The sequence below is a fragment of the Phocoena phocoena genome, chromosome X, assembly GCF_963924675.1.
Source record: "Phocoena phocoena chromosome X, mPhoPho1.1, whole genome shotgun sequence".
Taxonomy (NCBI): domain Eukaryota; kingdom Metazoa; phylum Chordata; class Mammalia; order Artiodactyla; family Phocoenidae; genus Phocoena; species Phocoena phocoena.
This window is the reverse complement of record NC_089240.1, coordinates 72,594,851-72,614,701: the sequence shown is the minus strand read 5'-3', so window position 1 is coordinate 72,614,701 and position 19,851 is coordinate 72,594,851. Positions and strand designations below refer to the sequence as shown.

At 34.7% G+C, this 19,851-nt stretch overlaps 1 protein-coding gene across 1 annotated transcript in view; it reads left to right on the top strand.

The window, feature by feature from the left end:
- CHM (CHM Rab escort protein) overlaps nt 1-19,851 on the top strand; it is a 211,080-nt gene that overhangs the window by 36,421 nt on the left and 154,808 nt on the right. The window contains exon 2 of the mRNA XM_065900805.1: nt 4,971-5,037. Within this exon, the coding sequence (XP_065756877.1) occupies nt 4,971-5,037 (67 nt within the window). The remainder of the gene's footprint in view (nt 1-4,970; nt 5,038-19,851) is intronic.

Sequence of the window (19,851 nt, the reverse complement as noted above, 5' to 3'; positions counted from 1 at the left end):
AGGTTCAAGTTCAGACTCCACAGTTTGGCTCCAACCACTCTTTTGAGCATCACTTTTTGGTACTCTCTTCCTTCACCCTTTGCCAAGAATATTCCCTTCCACTTTCCCTTTTCCTTCAGCTTTTTTCTTCTACACTTTTCAGTTGTGTTATTACAGATCTGAAAGACCCAGCTGGTTAGTGTCCCCTGCTCCTTGGAGCTTTCCATGACTCACCTCTACAGAGGGAATGCTTCTTTCCTTTGTGTTCCTCTAACAGTTTTAATTACCTTTATTATTTCAGTCCCTTTAAATTCTTATTCTTTAGACTCTGAGCTCTTTTAGGCTAGGCATTGCCTTTATCTTTTTTTCCTCTCACTACCTATCACAGTCTGTTCTATCCCTCTCTCTCTCTTCCCTTTCCCCATTATTGTATGTATTTCTTCTTTTCTTTCCTTAAACAGGTATTTATAGAGAATGTACTATGTGCCTCCTCTGTTCAAGGAACTTGGTGTTTATTGAATGGGTGGGAAGAAATATGAAATCCTGGCCAGGAAGACATTATTAACTGTATTATTAGTCTGTTGTTCTAATCATTCTAAGCATGAAGATATCTTCTTTTTTTTTTTTTTTTTTTTTTTTTTGCAGTACGCGGGCCTCTCATTGTTGTGGCCTCTTTTTTTTTTTTTTTTTTTTTTTTTTTGCGTGAAGATATCTTCTGTTCAACACATATTTGTTGAAAACCTACCACAAGCGCTGCTTTACTGGGGATTCAGTGGTGAATAAAATATACACAGTCCCTGCTCTTATGAAGCTGACATTCCAGTAGGAAAGTGAGTTGTGGCCACAAAGAGACAGGGAACCCAACCTTGTAAAGTCAGACAAATTGTCCAGACCTCTATGTGTCTGTGGCTTCTTTGTCTATAAAACTGTGTAGCATTATATAACATTAAAGCATATTGAAAATGCAGCACTTCAAAGGATCTAGAATGGCCAAGACAATATTTAAAAAGAATGAAGTTGGAGGACTTATTCTACCTGATTTTAGGACTTAACCGTAAAATGTACAATAATCAAGACAGTGTGGTAGTGGCATAAGGATAGACACATGGATTAATGCAACAGAGAGTCCAGAAACAGACCCCCACTGACATGGTCAATTGAGTTTTGATGAAGTTACCAAGGTAGGAAATAGTCTTCAATAAATCATGCTGGAATAATTGGATATCGACATTAAGAGAGGTACCTAAACCTTTTCTTCATAACATACACAAAATTTAAGTCAAAACAGATCATTGCCATATGGACACCGAAGGGGGAAAGGGTGGGGGTGGGATGAAGTGGGAGATTGGGATTGACCTATATACACTAATATGTATAAAATAGATAACTAATGAGAACCTGCTGTATAGCACAGGGAATTCCACTTTGCTGTACAGTAGAAACTAACACAGCATTGTAAAACAACTATACCCCAATAAAAACATAAAACAAACAAACAAACAAAAAAACCCCAGATCATTGGCCTAAATCTAAGAGCTAGCACTGTAAATCTTCTAGAAGAATTTAGGAGAAAATCTTTGTGACTTTGAATCAAGTAAAAGTTTCTTACATAGAATACAGAAAGCATGAATCATAAAAGAAAAAATAGTAAGTTGGACTTCATAAAGATTAAAACATTAGCTTATCAAAAACACAGGAAATGAAAAGGTAAGCCATTGATAAAGAGAAAATACCTGTAAGGCATATATTTGAAAAAGGACTTGTATCCAGACAATATAAAATTCTCTTACAACTCAATTATAAAGCAATCCAATAATAAAATGAGAAAAATACTTGAATAGATACCACACAAAGGAAACTATATGGATGGTCAAAAAGCACATGAAAAGATTCTCAGCGAAATGCAACTTAAAACCACAATGAGGTGCCACTATACCCACACTAGAGTTGGTAAGATTTAAAAGACTAAAAATAAGAAGAATTGGTGACAGTGTGGAGCAACTGGAAATCTCATACAGTGCTGGTGGGAATGCAAAACTATGTAGCCATTTCAAAAAATGAAGTTTCTTAAAATGTTAAAATACACTTACCATGTGACCCAGCAATTCCACTCTTAGGTATTTATCTGAGAGAAATGAAAACATATGTCCACTGGAAGACTTATACATGAATGTTCATAGTATCATTATTTCATGATAGTCCCAAACTGGAAACAATCCAAATGCCCATCAACTGATGTACAGATAAAAAAAGAAAATGATGATATACAATGGATTAGTAACAACTAGAAAGAATGGAGTGCTGATACAACAACATGGATGAATCTCAAAAGTATCATATTAAGTAAAAAAATCACGAAAATATTATATATACTGTTCTGTTTGATTCCATTTACATGAAATTCTAGAAAAGGCAAATCTGGTTTCCTGGGGCATGAGGAAGGGATGAAGATTAATTACAAAGGGGCTCGAGGAAAATTTGGTGGTGATGGAAGTGTTCTAAAATGTGATTGTTGTGGTAGTTGCATGACTGTACATTTACTAAAATTTATTCACAGTTAAAAAAAAAAGCATGAAGATAATAGGCCCTTACCATTTAACACAGAAATAGCCTATCAGTTTCACGAACTTGAGGGGATGTCTGGATGGAAATATTAAGGGAAAACACAAATGATAATCATTTTGGTTTTATGTAATTTGAACTTAAATCATGTTCAGTATTGAAATCTGTCCTTGGTTTTGCCTTGTCAGCAGAGACATGACTCCTGACTGTGTTGATCGCAACCGTGGGAATAACCACATGCCTATTTGCCTATCCAGAGTAACAGCTAATTTGATCCAAATAGAGGAGGGTAATTTTATTATTGTTTGCCATTGGAGTTGGCATCTGGTAAAAATGGGTGTATGTTTGGAGTAGTATTTAGGTGAAAATGTAGTGCTTCTAAAATATCTTTCTGAAGAAAATAAAAGTAGGTATTCTTTATAGAGCAAGTACCCTCTGCTTAACAACTGAACAACGCTATGAGGTAGATGGTGGTATTCCCATTGATGGATGAAGAAACAAAAGCTAAGAGAAGTCAAGTGACTTGCCTGAGATCTCATAGCTAGTTACGCAGCAAAACTAAGATTCAAACTTAACTCTGTCTGACTGGGACCATGCCCATTTCATTATGTTGCTATCCTGCCCTTACATCCTCATTCTCAGACTCTTGTCCAAGTTGGAGAGAGTGAATTTACCATGGTAATTTGAGTTTGTGATGCCGAATTACTGAATTACTTGATCTTTGGCAAGTTATTTAACATTTCTCATCCCATTTTTTTTGCATGGATAATACTGCCTGCTTCCCAGAGTTATAATGAGGAATAAATGAGATGATGTATATGAAAATGCATTGTGAATCATAAAGCCCTGTACTGATGTTTGGTGATGTATTATTAATGCTGTCATTATTACACACGTAAACATACTACTAATCCTGCTTCCTGAATATTTCTTTGCTATTGTCCTTTTTAAGCCACTTAGCATCTTTTACAGTACCATAGTGACTGAATTCCATTAATAAGGAAAGTTATTTTTTAGATATAAAAAGTTCAGATAGTCTTAAGACAAAAGACATTAGAACAATACAGTTTTAACCGTTTGAAGAACTAAGTATGCTTAACTATTTAGAATTTTCCTTTCTTCTATTTCCTCCTACACCACAAAATTTTTTCCTGTGTATTATATCCAAAGTTAAGGTTGCAACTTTATGATGGCTTATTTCCAATAATTGATATTTAATGGCTATATTCAGTACATTTGGTCAGAACTTCTTTTTTGAACCAAACATTTTATACCCACAAAGCGTTCACCACTAGAAAACTCTAGTTCTTCCATGAATGCAGCAGAATCTTTTGTTTAATGTGGTTTTAACTACAGATTGACTACACAAGTTGCTTCCATATGCATATTGCTTTTTACATAAAGAAGATAATCATTCTCTTTTCTTGAAATCCTTGATGCTTAGTGTGTAGTTTAAACCCTTGCCAAAAGAATGCTATTTCTTTTCTACTAGGTAAAATTCCAAGAGGTCCGTGGTATCTCATTGTAGTGAAACAGTAGCAGCACTAAACTTTCAAAACATGCTTTGTTCATCGGACTGATATAAAAGATTTAATAGCCTCTGTTGAAATGGTATCTCTTATGATAAAAAGTTATGGAAGAGTCTTAAATTTACAACATAGAGTATTAACTAGTTGATGTAGCTGAACATCTGAATTTTTTATTATAAAATTGTTATCTTTAGTAAATTTTTTTGGTTCTGGTAGTAGTAATATATATATTTCCTTTTATGATAACAAACTTTATGGTGTGGCTTAATTTAATTCCCAAACAGTAATATTCTTATCAAACTGCTGTATTAACCAGAAGTAAAATAATATATCATGTAAATGGCCTCTTTTTAAATTAGTTAAGCTATTGCTTAAACTGAAAAATGTATGCCATTCCCCCAAAGAGGCACTGTGGCTTGGAGTTAAGATTTGGGTTAAAATTTCAACTCTAGAATTTTTTTTTTGTAAAGCATTGGGCAGCAAGTTAACCAATTTGCACCCTAGTTTCTTCTTCATCTCTAAAATGTGTATGCAGATCCTTCTCTCTCAGTGCATTTGGGAGAATCAGATGAGCTAGTGTGTGAACATAGTTTCTAAATAACAAAGTGCTATATGAACAATATTTTGACAGTTGCTCATTTATGGTAATTGGTAGATAAAAAGAGTTTAAGTACTTGATTTTTAAAAACCTCTCTTCCACATGATAAAATTTTCAGTACTAGTAGTATATGTTTAAGAAACATCATTCAACAGCATAATAATACAAACTATAATTTTGAATACAAGAATGAGCCTCTTTTGTTAAACTCTCCTATACAGCGATGGCATGAATATTTTTTGTGTTTTTTATATATATATATATTTCTACATTCTAAATGATATAGGTGTATGTTTTTATAGGTTTGCCTGAATCCATCATTGCGGCTGCATGTTCAAGAAGTGGCCAGAGGGTTCTGCATGTTGATTCGTAAGTTTATCAATGGTAGCATTTGATACTTCCTAAATACCTCTATACAAAATTAAAATTTAAATATACACACGTGTTTGTGTATATATATACATCCTATATAAACTTTTTAAGTTAGGAAAATAATTGGAATTGTTTAATTTTCACCAAAAACATGTGAAATATATAATGTACAGGTTTTACTATTATACTCTGTGAAATAGTGTTCTGTTTCCTTTGAGGATAAACCAAATGTACCATAATTTTATTTTTCACATGAGTGATTTTGTTTTTTTAAACGATAATTCTCCAAGAGGCTTGGAAACCTCACACCTGACCATTTAATTATATACATGTGTGGGTGTGTAAAACCTGTATATGCTGTTGTATTTTAGGCTTTGTATTTGATTGTTGAAAAACTCAGCTGATAAGAGTATGTGGTTTTCTTAAAATTCATCAAAATTTAAACTATTAGAAAAATCTAGAATATCTAGAATTTTGTTTTCCCCTTTTTCCTTAAATGTGATGATAAAAAGAAAGTTAATGGAAAATTCAAGTTTAAGATAAAGTATAAATCTTTCCCTTCCTGCTTCCTCCTGAAACAAACCCTTAACTTTTTGCCTATTTATTTAATGCTTTTGACCGTTGTATTTTGGCCCTTTAATTGTTCATTAAATAGGAGTAAAAAGGAAACAAGAAATAATGACTTTATATTTTCTGTTTGATAGTAACTGCAAGTTTTTCAGAATGTCGGAATACTAAGAATAACAAGATTTGCTATAGTTCACAGTGCCTTCTCATATATTATCCCATTGTAAATATGTAGGAATCCAAAAGTGGTATTAGTTCATTTACCCGTTCTAAATTTATTTTCAAAGCATAACTACTCAGTTATTGGATGAAATTTCTAAATTAAATTAGTTTCTGTTCTCAAGTCCTGCTCTTGGAATTCTCTTTCACTATCATATGTGTAACTGCTGTGTTAATGTCTTAATTCAGTCTTTTTGACATATGGATTCACATGCTGAAAAACTTGCTGCCTTGAAAGCTGAGGTACTGAGCCAGTGTGCTTTAAAAAGGCTTAATAAGAATGTAAATTCAAATTTATTTCTGATAATGTTAATTAACCTAAAATTGAAAATAAAATCTTAAATTTCCCAAAGTTATTTGTTGTGCTCACACTGTAAGCTACTTCCCATATCAGTTTCTTTGCACGTTATATAATTTAACTCTCGTCACAGCTGAGTGAGGAGGGTGGTGTTATCCCAATTTAGCAAATGGGGGTGGGATGTGAGGCATAGAGAGGTTAAGTAATTTTTCTAACTTTACCCAGCTAGTGCATGTCTAAGTTTAAATGCAAATTTCTTTTGTGTTTTCTTATTCTAAAACCTGAGATCTTCACACAATGAAGAATATTTTATAAATCACATAGGGTTTACTGATATTACAAAGTAAATTTTGATTAGGAATATAAGAAGTTAAATCTAATTTCGGTAAACAATGAATCAATTAGAAAGACTTGATAATGTTAAGAACTTATACCTTAATACATAGTATTTCAAAGTGACAAAACTTTTCTATTTTAGAGCCTCAGGCTTGGTAGCTTTTGAGAGTTTAGATACATCTAGGTATTGATTTATAGAATGTTTTCCTGCTCTGAGCCAGGTTTAAGTATTTTCTCATTTTTGTTCATTTTAGCATTTATGGTTCTTCATAGTTAGATTCAATTTTCCCTAGCCCTTTCATTTCTGCTTTACATCTACAATAGTACCGTATGTCTCTGTTCCACGGACATGCCTTACCATGCTTTCTTTTTTTTTTTTTAACATCTTTATTGGAGTATATCTTTTTTTTAAATAACTTTTAAATTGTGGTAAAAAGAACACATAACATAAAATTTGCCATCTTAACTATTTCTAAGTGTATACAGTTGAGTAGTGTTAAGTATATTCATATTGTTATGTAGCAGATCTCCAGGACTTTTGATATTACAAACCTGAACTCTATGCCCATTAAACAATAACTCTCCATTCCTCTTCCCCCCAGCCCTGGCAACTACCATTCTACTTTCTGTCTCCATGAATTTTACTTCTCTAGATTCCTCATATAATTGGAATTATATGTTGTCTTTTTGAGATTGGCTTATTTCAGTCAGTATAATGTCCTCAAGGCTCATCCATTTTGTATCATGTGTCAGAATTTCCTTCCTTTTTAAGGCTGAATAATATTCCATTGTATGTATATACTATATTTATTCATCTGTTTATAAACATTTGACTCGCTTCCACCTCTTGACTATAGTGAATAATGCTGCTATGAACATGGATGTGCAAATATATCGTCAAGATCCTGCTTTCAGTTCTTTTAGATATATACCCAGAATTGATATAGTAATTCTATTTTTAATTTTTTGAGGAACTGCCTTACTACTTTCCATAGCAATGGTACCTTTTACATTTCAACCAACTTCCCGTGCTTTGGCTCCAACTGGGAAGTTGTGTATGGGCTTTTAAGCTAGTATACCTGGGTTTAAGTCCTGGTTTCTTTACTTACTAGGTGTGTAACCTTTGACAAATTAATTAATCTTTCTGTAACTCAGTTTCTTGATATAAAGTGCATTATAATAGTAATTTATAAGATTGTTTATTGGATTAAATAAAATAATCAATGTAATGGATTTATAACAGTGCCTGAAACATAGTAAGCCCTTAGTAAATGTTAACTTATATTACTCTAACAATACTGTTGTTTGTTGTTGTTGAGAAATGTTGTTCTTTGGTAGGTGAATTCTCTTTTTTATTTTCTGATTGCTTTGATATTCTTCTGTTTGTCTTTATAGTTATATAGTCTTCCTCTTATCTGTCAAGGTGTGGATTTTATTTCTATTTATACTGTTCAGAAATTGTTTTGTTTCTTGAAATCAGATGACTTATGCCTTTTGTTGGTGGGAAAACCCTCAACTGTTTCTTCAAACATCTCTCTTCTTTCTTTTGGAAATTCTCTTATGAATTGCACCTTTTCATTCTATCCTTTATGCCTTTTAATGTCACTTTCATATTTTTCATCTTTTTACCTTTTGATACAGCATTCTGAGTAGTTTTCTCAGCTTTATCTTCTTGTTCTGGGGTTAGCAACTATGGCCCACAGGTCAGCCACTTGTTTTTTTTTTTTTTTTTTTAATAAAGTCATATTGGAACACAACCATGCTTATTATATACTTATAGATATACATGTTTACATATTGACTATGGCTGCTTTCACACTACAAAGTCAAAGAGTTAAGTAGTTGCAACAAAAACTGTGTGGTGTGCAAAGCCTAAAAATTTACTATCTGGCCCTTTATAGAAAATGTTTGCAGACCCTCTAGTTCATTAACTCTGTCTTTAGATGAGTCTAATTTTCTATTTATCCTAGCTATCATTTTCTTCAATGACTTTCATTTCTAGAAGTCCTGTTGGGTTATTTTTTAAAGCCATCGTGTTCTTTCTTTGTGTTTCAATTCATTTTTTTAAAAACGTATGAAATATTTTATGTGAAGTTCTTTGAGGTTTAATACTGCTCTTTGTCATTTTCTCTCCATCTTCAGGGTCAGTACTTTTTCTTATTTCCTTTCCCTAAAATTTCCAGTTTTTCTTTAGCAGGGCTTTATCTGTGGGAATGCTGTGTGACCTGTTTGAGGGGGTATGTTCGTACCAAGTGGTTTTGCATTTACTTTCGCCTGGTCAGCCAGTGCTATTACTGACCATATTAGTTCCTATTGCTGCTGTAACAAATTACCACAAATGTAGTAGCTTAACACAACACAAAGTTATTCTTTTACAGTTCTGCAGGTCAGAAGTATGAAATGAATCTTACGGGTCTGAAATCAAGTTGTAGGCAGGCAGTGTTACATTCCTTTTGGAGGATTCAGGGGAGCATCTGTTTCCTTATCTTTTTCAGCTTCTAGAGGCCACCTCATTCCTTGGCTCATGGCCCCTTCTTCCATCTTCAAGAGCCTCACTTCACCCTCTATCGTGCTACCTTGTTTTTCTGCCCTTGACCTTCTTGCTTCTCTCATAAGGAACCTTGTGTTTACATTGGGGCCTACCTGGATACTGTAGGATATTCCTCCCATCTCAGGATACTTTATTTATGCATGTTAGCAAAGTCCGTTTTGTCATATAAGAAAGCTTATTCACAGCTTCTGGGGATTAGGACATCGACAACTTTGGGGAACCATCATCTACTACACTGGCTCAAAACAATTTGTATGTTAATTTCTAGGCTTGAGGGTTCTTGGTTTATGTGAGTAGCATGTATTAGAACACCATAATCACCTGTGGTTCAAGTTTGCAGTTGTAAATTCTCATAGAAATTTCCCCTTCCGCCTACAGCCTGCTTCAACAGTATCCCATCATGTACTCTCTCTTAAGTATACAGTATTCTCTCACATCTTTATGCCTTTTTTCAGGCTGGTCCCTATTCTATGCGAATAGAGTACTCCTTCTTTAGGACATAGCTAGTATACCACTTTCTAGTGATGTCTTCCTTGATAATCCAAGTAGTATTAATTTTTTCTATTTGCCTGTACTTTCAAGTCTTCTGTACATTCTTATAATATTTTTCACACAGTATTATTATTGTTTATAGATCTCTTGGCTCTATTAGACTTTTAGAGATTAGGGATCATGTCTTAGTCATCTTAATATCCCCAGTGCCTGAGAGGTCTGGAATACAGCAGTCCCTAAATAAATATTTGATAAATATTATATATGCCAAGCCACTGTTCTAGTGATGGGAATTTAGAATTGCCTCATATATACTCAGTGCAACATTGGTCCTTGCTCATCTACAGATGGTAGATTCATGGTAGTTTGGAAGGGAGTTATCTGTTGATGAGAAAGTTGAGGTTTGCCCATAGTCAAACAAGCAGATGACTGGGGACAAACTCAGATCTTATTCCTATTCCAACATTCTTTGAAATATACGACACTGTCTTTGTTGTTGATGTACCTGTATATATTTATTAAAAACCAATTAGTTGAATTATTCTAACTAATTCTAATTTGTAGACACAGTAGAAAATCATTACCTTGTATTTTTGCTTATTTCTCAATTAAGTTCTACTGTTGAATAGATTAGAATCATGCTTCTCAAACTGTAGTGGTGTTCTGGCGCTTGGGGTGGTGGTGGCATATGAAGCCAAAGGATAAACAGTGGAGCATCTGCCTGGTGTGTAAATTTTATAAACATTATAATACATTAAATGCATTAAAATATTAAGATTTTCTGAACAAATTTTAGATTTGTGGTAAAGTTGAAAAATTAGTACAGAGAGGTTCTGTATATACTTTATTCAGCTTCTCCTAATGCTAATATCTCATGTAGCCGTAGTACCATTATCAAAACTTAGAAATTAATATTGGTGGAATACTACACTGTAGACCTAATTTGAATTTCACTGATTTTTTTCAATAATGTTATATTTCTGTTTCAGGTTCTGGTCCAGGATCCCACTTTGCATTTAGTTGTTAATAATCTCAAATTATCTCCCCCAAGGTACACTAATGTTTGCCTAATGGTCATTTTCTATTTTCCTCTTCCCATTTTCACTTATTTATTGCAATTCTTCTGTAAATAAGAGCTGTCTCTTCTTCCTCATTTATTTATTTATTAAATTATATGTATCACTGTGGGTTCATAGATATTTATTTTATACTATGGGTTATAATCTCATACTACCATTGTTTATTTTGTTGTTCAGATTGTTTCAGCTTTGGTCATTGTGAGTTCCTTCCATTTGGTTCCTGTGTCCTTGTGAAATAGCCTATCCTTGTTTGAGCACTTCCTTTCTTTCTGACACTGCAAGATGCTCCAGCCTCATCTTGTGTTTTCCCTGTTCTAGCCCTAGAATCAACCACTTTTCCAAGAGCCCTCTCTCTGTGTATTTAAGAATGGGATTTAGAAACCAAGTTCTGAATACTAGGTATCATTACTACTGGGCTTCCCTTATCTCCACATCCTCTCCAACATTTGTTATTTGTGTTCTTTTTGATAATAGTCATACTGACAAGTATGAGGTGATATCTCATTGTGGTTTTGATTTGCATTTCCCTGATGATGAGTGATGTTGAGCATCTTTTCATGTGTTAGAGAATGTTCTGATTTCATTCTTTTACATGTAGCTGTCTGGTTTTCCCAGCACCAGTTATTGAAGAGACTGTCTTTCCTCCATTATATATTCTTACTTCCTTTGTTGTAGATTAATTGACTATAAGTACATGGTTTATTTCTGGGCTCTCTATTCTGTTCCACTGATCTATGTGTCTGTTTTTGTGCCAGTACCAGACTGTTTTGATTACTGTAGCTTTGTATTATAGTCTGAAATCAGGGGGCATGATTCCTCTAGATCTGTTCTTCTTACTCAAGATTGTTTTGGCTATTCGGGGTCTTTTGTGTTTCCATAAAGTTTTTGAATTATTTGTTCAGGTTCTGTGGAAAATGCCATTGGTATTCTGATACAGATTGCATTGACTCTTTAGATTTCCTTGGGTAGTATGGTCATTTTAACAATTTTTCTTCTTCCAGTCCAAGAGCACAGTATATCTTTCCATCTGTTTGTATCTTCTTCAGTTTCTTTCATCAGTATCTTATAGTTTTCTGAGTATGGGTCTTTTACCTCCTTAGGTAGGTTTATTCTTAGGTATTTTATTCTTTTTGATGCGATGGTAAATGGGGTGGTTTTTTTTACTTTCTCTTTCTGATAGTTCATTGTTAGTGTATAGAAATACAACAGATTTCTGTTCATTAATTTTGTATTCTTCAACTTTACTGAATTCATTGAGCTCTAGTAGTTTTCTTGTGGCGTCTTTAGGATTATCTATGTATAGTATGATGTCATCTGCAAACAGTGACAGTTTTATTTCGTTTCCAATTTGGGCTCCTTTTATTTCTTTTTCTTGTCTGATTACTGTGGTTAGGACTTCCAATACTATGTTGAATAAGTTTGGTGAGAGTAGGCATCCTTGCCTTGTTCCTGATCTTACAGGAAGTGCTTTCAGCTTTTCGCCATTGAGTATGGATTTTAGCTGTGGGTTTGTCATATATAGCCTTTATTACATGGAGGTAAGTTCCCTGCATGCCCACTTTCTGGAGAGTTTTTATCATACATGGATGTTGAATTTTGTCAAAAGTTTTTTTCTGCATCTATTGAGATGGTCATATGGTTTTTATTCTTCAATTTGTTAATGTGGCGTATCACATTGATTGATTTATGGATATTGAAAAATTCTTGCATTCCTGGGAAGATGTACTTTTTTTTTTGTTTTATACTTAAACAACATTTTAACTTGCCAAAAATGTGATTTTCCAATTAATTGTAATGGCTATATATTATTTTATTCATACAAACACACTGCAATTTATTTAACCAATTCTCTACTGCTGTATTTGAGGCTGTTTCCAGTTTGCTGTTATAAGTAAAATGTGGACATCCATATACATATGGCTTTTATTTAAAAATTTCTAATATTTTGGGAAAAAGGGTATTTTCCCAAATTTTTACCACATTTGTATATTTGTAAAATCACCTTATGATCTTTTTCTTTAATTTAAAAATTCGCAAAGTCAGTGACCTTAACGAGATTGTGTAACTGCTGTGCCTCAATAAGCTTAAGTGTTATGATAAGGAATTAGGTAAAATTCTCTCTTTTTTTTGCAGGAAGATTTATGTAGTTAGCCAGCAGAATAGTGACCTGGACTGATTATTTCATCCTGATGAACTGTTGAGTGGTATTGTTTTTCTAATCTTGGTTAAAGTCTTTCTTACATTAAAACATTAAATATTAACTGAGACAAAAGCTATAGGAATAAGAGCAGACAAAAATGTACTTTGAGTTTTTTTATGTGTATGGACTACATTCATGATTTTGTGAAGATCAACTTAGTACTTTAACCTCCTGACACTGTTTACATTTATATACCATTTAAGTGATGATAGTTGATGGTTCTGAAATGACTCATTATAAAATCCTAAGTACAACCTTTGTTGATTTATAAGCACTATCCAAGCATTATCACTATCAACAGCAGCTAATCTCATTTAAAATAGTCATTTCATTGCTGTGTTGTCATAAAATTCACAGGCAGATTTTAAATTAAAGTTAACTTCTGCCAAATTGTAATTGAAGGAGCTCTATTTTTGTGTGCCAGTTATCTGTCTAAATAAATGTAAAATCTGTGGTTCTTTTTAGAGAACTACATTTACAGTAGATATTAATGAGCTGTTGACATGTGAAAGTTCGAGAATAGGTGCTGTGATTTAGAAAAGCAATTAGCAATTCGGAATGTAGAGATTGGCATTTACTTTAATCTTGAAGTTGCTGGAGGGAGGTGCAACAGGACCAAAAGTTTACACTTGAACAGAATCTACTTCTACCAATAATTGTTCATCTGCACATCCTCAATCAGTCTTTTCTTCTAATCATATGTCATTGTTTAGTTTTATTTTGTTTCCTATAAGTCTTTACTTTCTACTGTAACTGCTTCAGACAAAGAGAAAATAAACTAAATAAATTGAAAATGATGATGTTACCTCACTGAATTAATCCAAATTCATGATTTCTTAGAGTCTTTTTTAAAAACGAGTATTCAGTGTTTGAAGTCTTTACATCCGATTCTGTTAAGTATTTAGTGGATTTATGATGTCAACCCAAATGAAAGTCACAGATACAGCTGTTGATGTTTTAGTCTTATGTAATAACCATATTATTTCTAAAAGTTGAAAACATTGTTATACTTTAATAGTTTGACCAAAGAAGGATATTAATCTAAATAGTATTATCTTGTGGGGTTAGGAACTGATGTCACCATTACATGTCTATCAGTTTCTGGGCTAGATTTCTGTTTGGTCTGACAAATGACATTTTTGTTTTCTATTTAGCAACTGTGTCTAGTTAAGAATTATTTAGGAATTGTGATAAAGAGAAGTAAACAATTATTTTGTCTCTGGTTTGTTTTCTGTTTTTGTTTGTTTGAAAAAACTTTTTGCCTTTAATCAAAAATATTCATATGTTCGTCATAAAAATGTAAGCAATGTATATGTCTGTATATTACATGCACATATACATAAAAATATACATGTCATTCTGCCCACATACCACTCCTGAGAGACCACTGTTGTTGTGGTGTATTCTATCTGGTGGAATTAAAGATAGTTTTATGAGAATGGATGAATGCATGAGTGAAAGGATAAAATGAATTGAATTGATGAGGTGAAAATATGCCATAATAGTGTCTCATCATCGTGTCTGTTTGCACATTCTTTTCACATTTAAGGATTTTATTTAGTAATATTATGTTATGGTACTAATAGTGGAAAAAACAATTAAAAAACAATTTTTACACAGATAAATAATTGATCAAAACTAGATGAGATCATATAGGATTATATTAGGAAAATTCATTCCAGTAAGTTTCTTGAGAGTTGTAGAGCTATGGTTGACCAGGATTTCAAAGGACACTTTCTGGGTTTACTGTTTCTCCACCATTGATTTGACATTATTTTGACATCCCCTTTTCCTCTATATCATTTTTCATCTTTATGTTTTGGCACTGAGGTGGGAGACACTAAAATTTGCCAAGAATTCTCACTTCTCAAGAAATGTATACATTATGATTAGAAACCAGTTGTAAAACCAGATGAGATTATGGGTATTGCTAGTCCCCGAGTATTGAGAGGTGAACAACAAAACAGATCATGACTCCTGCCCTCATGATGACCTTGGACCCTAGTAGGGGGAAATAGACATTAAACATGCTTAAATTTTATATTATAAATTGTGCTTATGAAGGAAAAAAGGGAAGTGCTCTAAGAGAGTAATGGGGGTATTATTTAGATTTGGTGGTAGGAGGGTGGCTTGAATGGGAGTGGTTACAATAACTTCTTATTGACTTCTCACCATGGATATGGGACTATAAGGATCTTTGAGAACTAGCATCATTTTCCTTTTATAGAAAGAGTTAAAGTGATTTCTTATTAGAGGCATTATTTTTGTGTGGCTTAATAGAACTCTACCTCATTGAGTCACCTCAGAAATTGCATCTGCAGTTGTGTGTCAAATGAATTTTATGATGTTTTTCTGCCCTGGAAATTAATATGTGGAATTGTGTGAAAAATTTCAGTCTGATGCCTTGCTTCTGCAGTGAAAGAACAAAAATAATCTGTTCAGATGTTCAATGATTATTGGCTCCTAAAAAAAGGAACCAGTATTGATTCAACAGCTAATCCTATTGTGAAGTTTCTTTTTAGTGGTTTTAGTTTGTGAAAATTCAGGTCTGTTTATGTTTTTTTAATGCAAAAATAAAACAACATGTTTGTTTCTCTTATACTGGAATACTTGCACATATGTCAATAAGGTAGCTCAAAGATAAGTATTTGAAAGGTTTTAGATTTAAGACTACCATAAAGGGATAAGGAAGTAAAAGAAATGTAACCTCACTTAGAAGAAAAAACTATTTTTTACCTTCTATTACCTAGATGAAAGGAAGAAAACCTCGCTGTGTCTCCTGTAAGGATGAGAAAAATATATCAAAGAAGGAAGTGTTACCCTAGCTTTTCCCTTTCTCTGTTCCCCCATGTTAAAGGCATTTCCTGAAGTCTGTGGCACTAATTTATGAATGAAAGTAGTTTTCAGTTGCTTAACATAATCTAGTATTCAGGATGGTGTATGCTGTTACAAACAACGTGCTGTAATAATAATAGCTACCATTTACTGAATATTTGCTCAGTACTGTGTTAGGTACTTTACAAATATTAAGCTATTTAATTTTTATTATATTTCTCTAAAAGAAGTATAAATTCTCTCCTTCTGCAGATGAGGAAACAAACTCAGAGAATTGAAATAACTTGTCCAATGTCACATTTCTATTAAGGGGACGAACCAGGATTTAAAGCCAGGTCCATTAGACTGTAACGCCTATGCTCTTTCACTAAGATAAGCTGTAGGGTTGGAAGACAAACAAATCCTGGGTTTGATGATCAAGAGACCCAATTCAGGCTGTTACTCTGTCACTGATCAGTTATGTGACTTACGTTGTTTTCTTCAACTGTAAAATTGGCGTAGCGTACCACCTACCTTGAAGAGTCCCTGTGAGGGACCGGTGGGATACATGTAAAAAATTGAGGTGTGGCCAGCAAGGTCTGACAGTCATATGTACCAGGTTCACTAAAAGGCTTTTACTTTGAAATCACTGGGAATATGTTCAGTCTTTATTTTGGAGGGCAGTGTGGGAAAAAAAAAAATCCTTGGAAGCAATTTGTGAATTTTTATGGTTTTGAGACAGAAATGTCATTTTATCTTTAGTTCACTGAAATCTGTATGACAGGAGCTTCATTTGCAAATGACAATTCTTGCATAAGGAGGATTTTTTTCCTATAGAGCTCAAACAGAGGCTAGATTGATTGAGATAGCTCTTTGCAGAAATCATGATATATCAGCATCTCTCTAGATATTACTAACTTTTACTTGTTTTATTCAGTGGGTTTGAATGAGGATAGCTTTCACACAGACCAGAAAACTACAGGCAAAGATAATTGAATGTACATATGCATTTTTCACTACCTCTCCTTGCCCCCTCAACCTTCTTCTTCCTCTTGAGCAATTTCTTTATCATTCACCCTCCTTCTCCTTCGAAAAGGAGGGTTTTGTTTTTACTTTGAAACAGCAACTGTTCTTACCAGCTCCTTGGAGCTTTGAAGACTATTAATCAGCTTGACAGCTGGAAGCAGAGTGATCGACAGCAATAAAGCTTAAAGCTTTTTCTTATCACTCTGATTTCTCTTTTTTTCCCCATTAATGAAACTAGAGTTTGATTTGCCTTTCCATGGCAAAGCAAGGGTAAATTTTAGGAGCTGTGACTATGAAGTAGAGGATAGGGAAAAAGGGAGAGGGGGTCAACAATCTTCAATCCTTTGATTTGTCAGTTCTGTTGTTCTCTCAGCAGTCCCCATTCTTGTCTCTCTCTCTTCCTTCTCAGGGTTGTCAGTGAACCTAGCTATGCCTGGCTGGCACTGGACTCTGGTAATTGCCAATGAAAAGGGCACTGGAGACTCCTGTGGGTGTGTTCTCCTGTGTCTACACTTGGCATGGGGCGGGGAGGATGATAACTTACTATGTGCTAGGCACTGCTTTAAGTGCTTTCATTCCTATATTTAAGATAAATCGAGGCTTTTAAAGAGTAACTGTAAGGTTATTGGCTGAGGTCACACAGCCAGTAAGAGGCACAGCTGGGGTTTGAACCCAGGTCCATATGATCCTGAAGCCTTGACTAATAGCAATGCATTTACTCCTCTTAGTTAACAATTATGACCATGTATTAAGGGTTCCAAGATGACCAAACTGCTGTTATTGCCCTTAAGTTTCTCCTGGTCTAGTCAGAGGAAACACTCATGCAGTCTAATTACAAGACAATATAAAAATTGTATAATGATTCATTCATTAGTGTATAGGCTAGGCTACCGTGAAGCAATCATATCGGTTATACTGGGCTACAGTAAAGCAATCATATTACTACCTCTTTATCAATGCATGAATTGTTATACCTGTAAATAAATGTGAATTTCTTTTTTCACATTAAAAAAGACAGTATGGGGCTTCCCTGGTGGCGCAGTGGTTGAGAGTCTGCCTGCCGATGCAGGGAACGCGGGTTCGTGCCCTGGTCCAGGAGGATCCCACGTGCCGCGGAGCGGCTGGGCCCATGGGCCATGGCCGCTGGGCCTGTGCGTCCGGAGCCTGTGCTCCGCAGCGGGGTGGGGGTGGGGGCGGGGCGGGGCGCAGCGGTGAGAGGCCCGCGTACCGCAAAAAAAAACAGGATGACGGCTCTTACAGAAGTATGTGCAGAGCTCTAGAAGCACAAAGATCAGTTTTATTTATATATTGGAGAGCTGAAGACTTCACAGGGAAAATGATACTGGATTTGAGTAGTTCTGACTGGTTTGACTAGTTCCACCATTAGTTTTGTGATGGAATAGCCTTGGGTATAGGATATAGCATTAATAAAAGCAGAGAGACATGCAGGCACTTGACTCTCTCAGGCAGTGTTAACTGTGTGGTTGTGGCTAGTGCATTGGATGCATGGCAGAGAAGAGTGATGTCTAGAGATAAAGCTGGACAGTAAGTTGGAAGTAAGTTTTGAAGGTTCTTAGAGCGATGCCAAGGATTTTGGACTCGACTCTAGAGGCATTAGTAAACCACTAAACATCTTTATGCCAGGGAATGACATAATGTGTTCTGCCAAGACCTGATCACAATGGCAGTAATGTGAAGGTTGGGTTGGAAGGGAAGAAACTAGAGGCAGGGAAACCTTTGAGGAGGCTAATGAAAAAAAAAATGGGATAAGAGAGAGGGCCTGAAATAAAGCAGCAGTGGAAAGATAGAAGGGGTTTGAGGAATTAACTAGAATTGACAAATGAGGAAGGGATGATGAGTGAGTTCAAGATTTTCTAGCATTGGCAGCTGTGAGAATCGTGTTGGCATTTATTGAAATGGGGAAACCAAGAGGAAAACCAAATTTTGGGTGGGGAACAGTTAATAAATTTGCCTTTTGGACCTGTAGAGCTTAAAATTAATCTGGGATATTTAGTGGAGGGAGATGTCCAGTAAGCTAATGACTCAGGATATGTATTTTCAGTACAGAAATATCAATAGCTATGAGTCTGGAGCTCTCCCCAGAGGGCCCATATTGGAGATGGCAATTTGTGAGTCATTGGTAGAGAAGTGATGATTGAGTCAGTAGGAATAGATGAGATCATAGAGGAAGACAAGAATTGAGGGCAGCCTTTGTACATTACCCACTCGTCTACCTGGCTTGGTTGTCTAAAAATGGATTTGAATGGGTGGACTAGTGTGGAATGACTAACAACTCTAAACATAGGAAGGTCTCTTCTCCAGCCCTAATGACTGGGAACACATCCTGCCATTTCGTTCTGGCAGACTGATCTGATTGCCAAAGCAGCTTCCTATAGCTTTATAGGATTCTAAAAACCAAGTAAGGGTTTGGTCTTCCTCTCTAACATTAGAACTGCATCTGTGTACTCTACCAAGGAGGCTGACCTTCCTTGATCTTAGAATGAGGGTATGGTGAAAGGAGCTTGACTTTCTTGTGTATCAAGTATATGGAGCTTTTAGTAAATGAGAATTTGTGTAGGGGGTAACTATTATATTCCCTAAGGTGTTCTGTTATTTGTCAACAAGGAAGACAGAAACATGTCATGGTTCTTTGTAATACTACAACCAAATTTAAATATAATAGAGCCTCTTTCAGTGTGCATGGTGTATAGCTGGCAAATTGATACAAGTAGACATGCCACACTATTATTTTCCTACTACTATCACATACAGAAAGATATTTGTGCACATTAAATGTGAGATATGTAATAAAATTGATTGTAATTTAGGTCCTAGAAATGAATAGTCCCTCCAGGTTTGGCATTAGAGTAGATGTAGTCATGAAGTTATTATTCCATTTTCATTATCCAGATGAGTTGGAGAAACAAAACAAAAATTAGACTTCATCCCGTCTAATGTCTGTAAATATCAATAGATCCCATTGCCTTTACTTATAGTAAGTCAGATTCCAAGATTTGTATTATGTGCTTACGTTTATAATTTTAAGTATTCCAGTCTTGTAGATTATAGCAGGCAGTGTTTCATATAGTGGAAAGAGCATAGGCTTGGGGGCCTGATATGCCCTGGGCTTAATTAAGGGCCGGCTCTGCCATTTCCTAGCTGAGTGAGTTAAAACAAGATACTCAACTTCATGGTTGTTTTTTTTTCTTTTTTCTTCTAATTTTAAAAT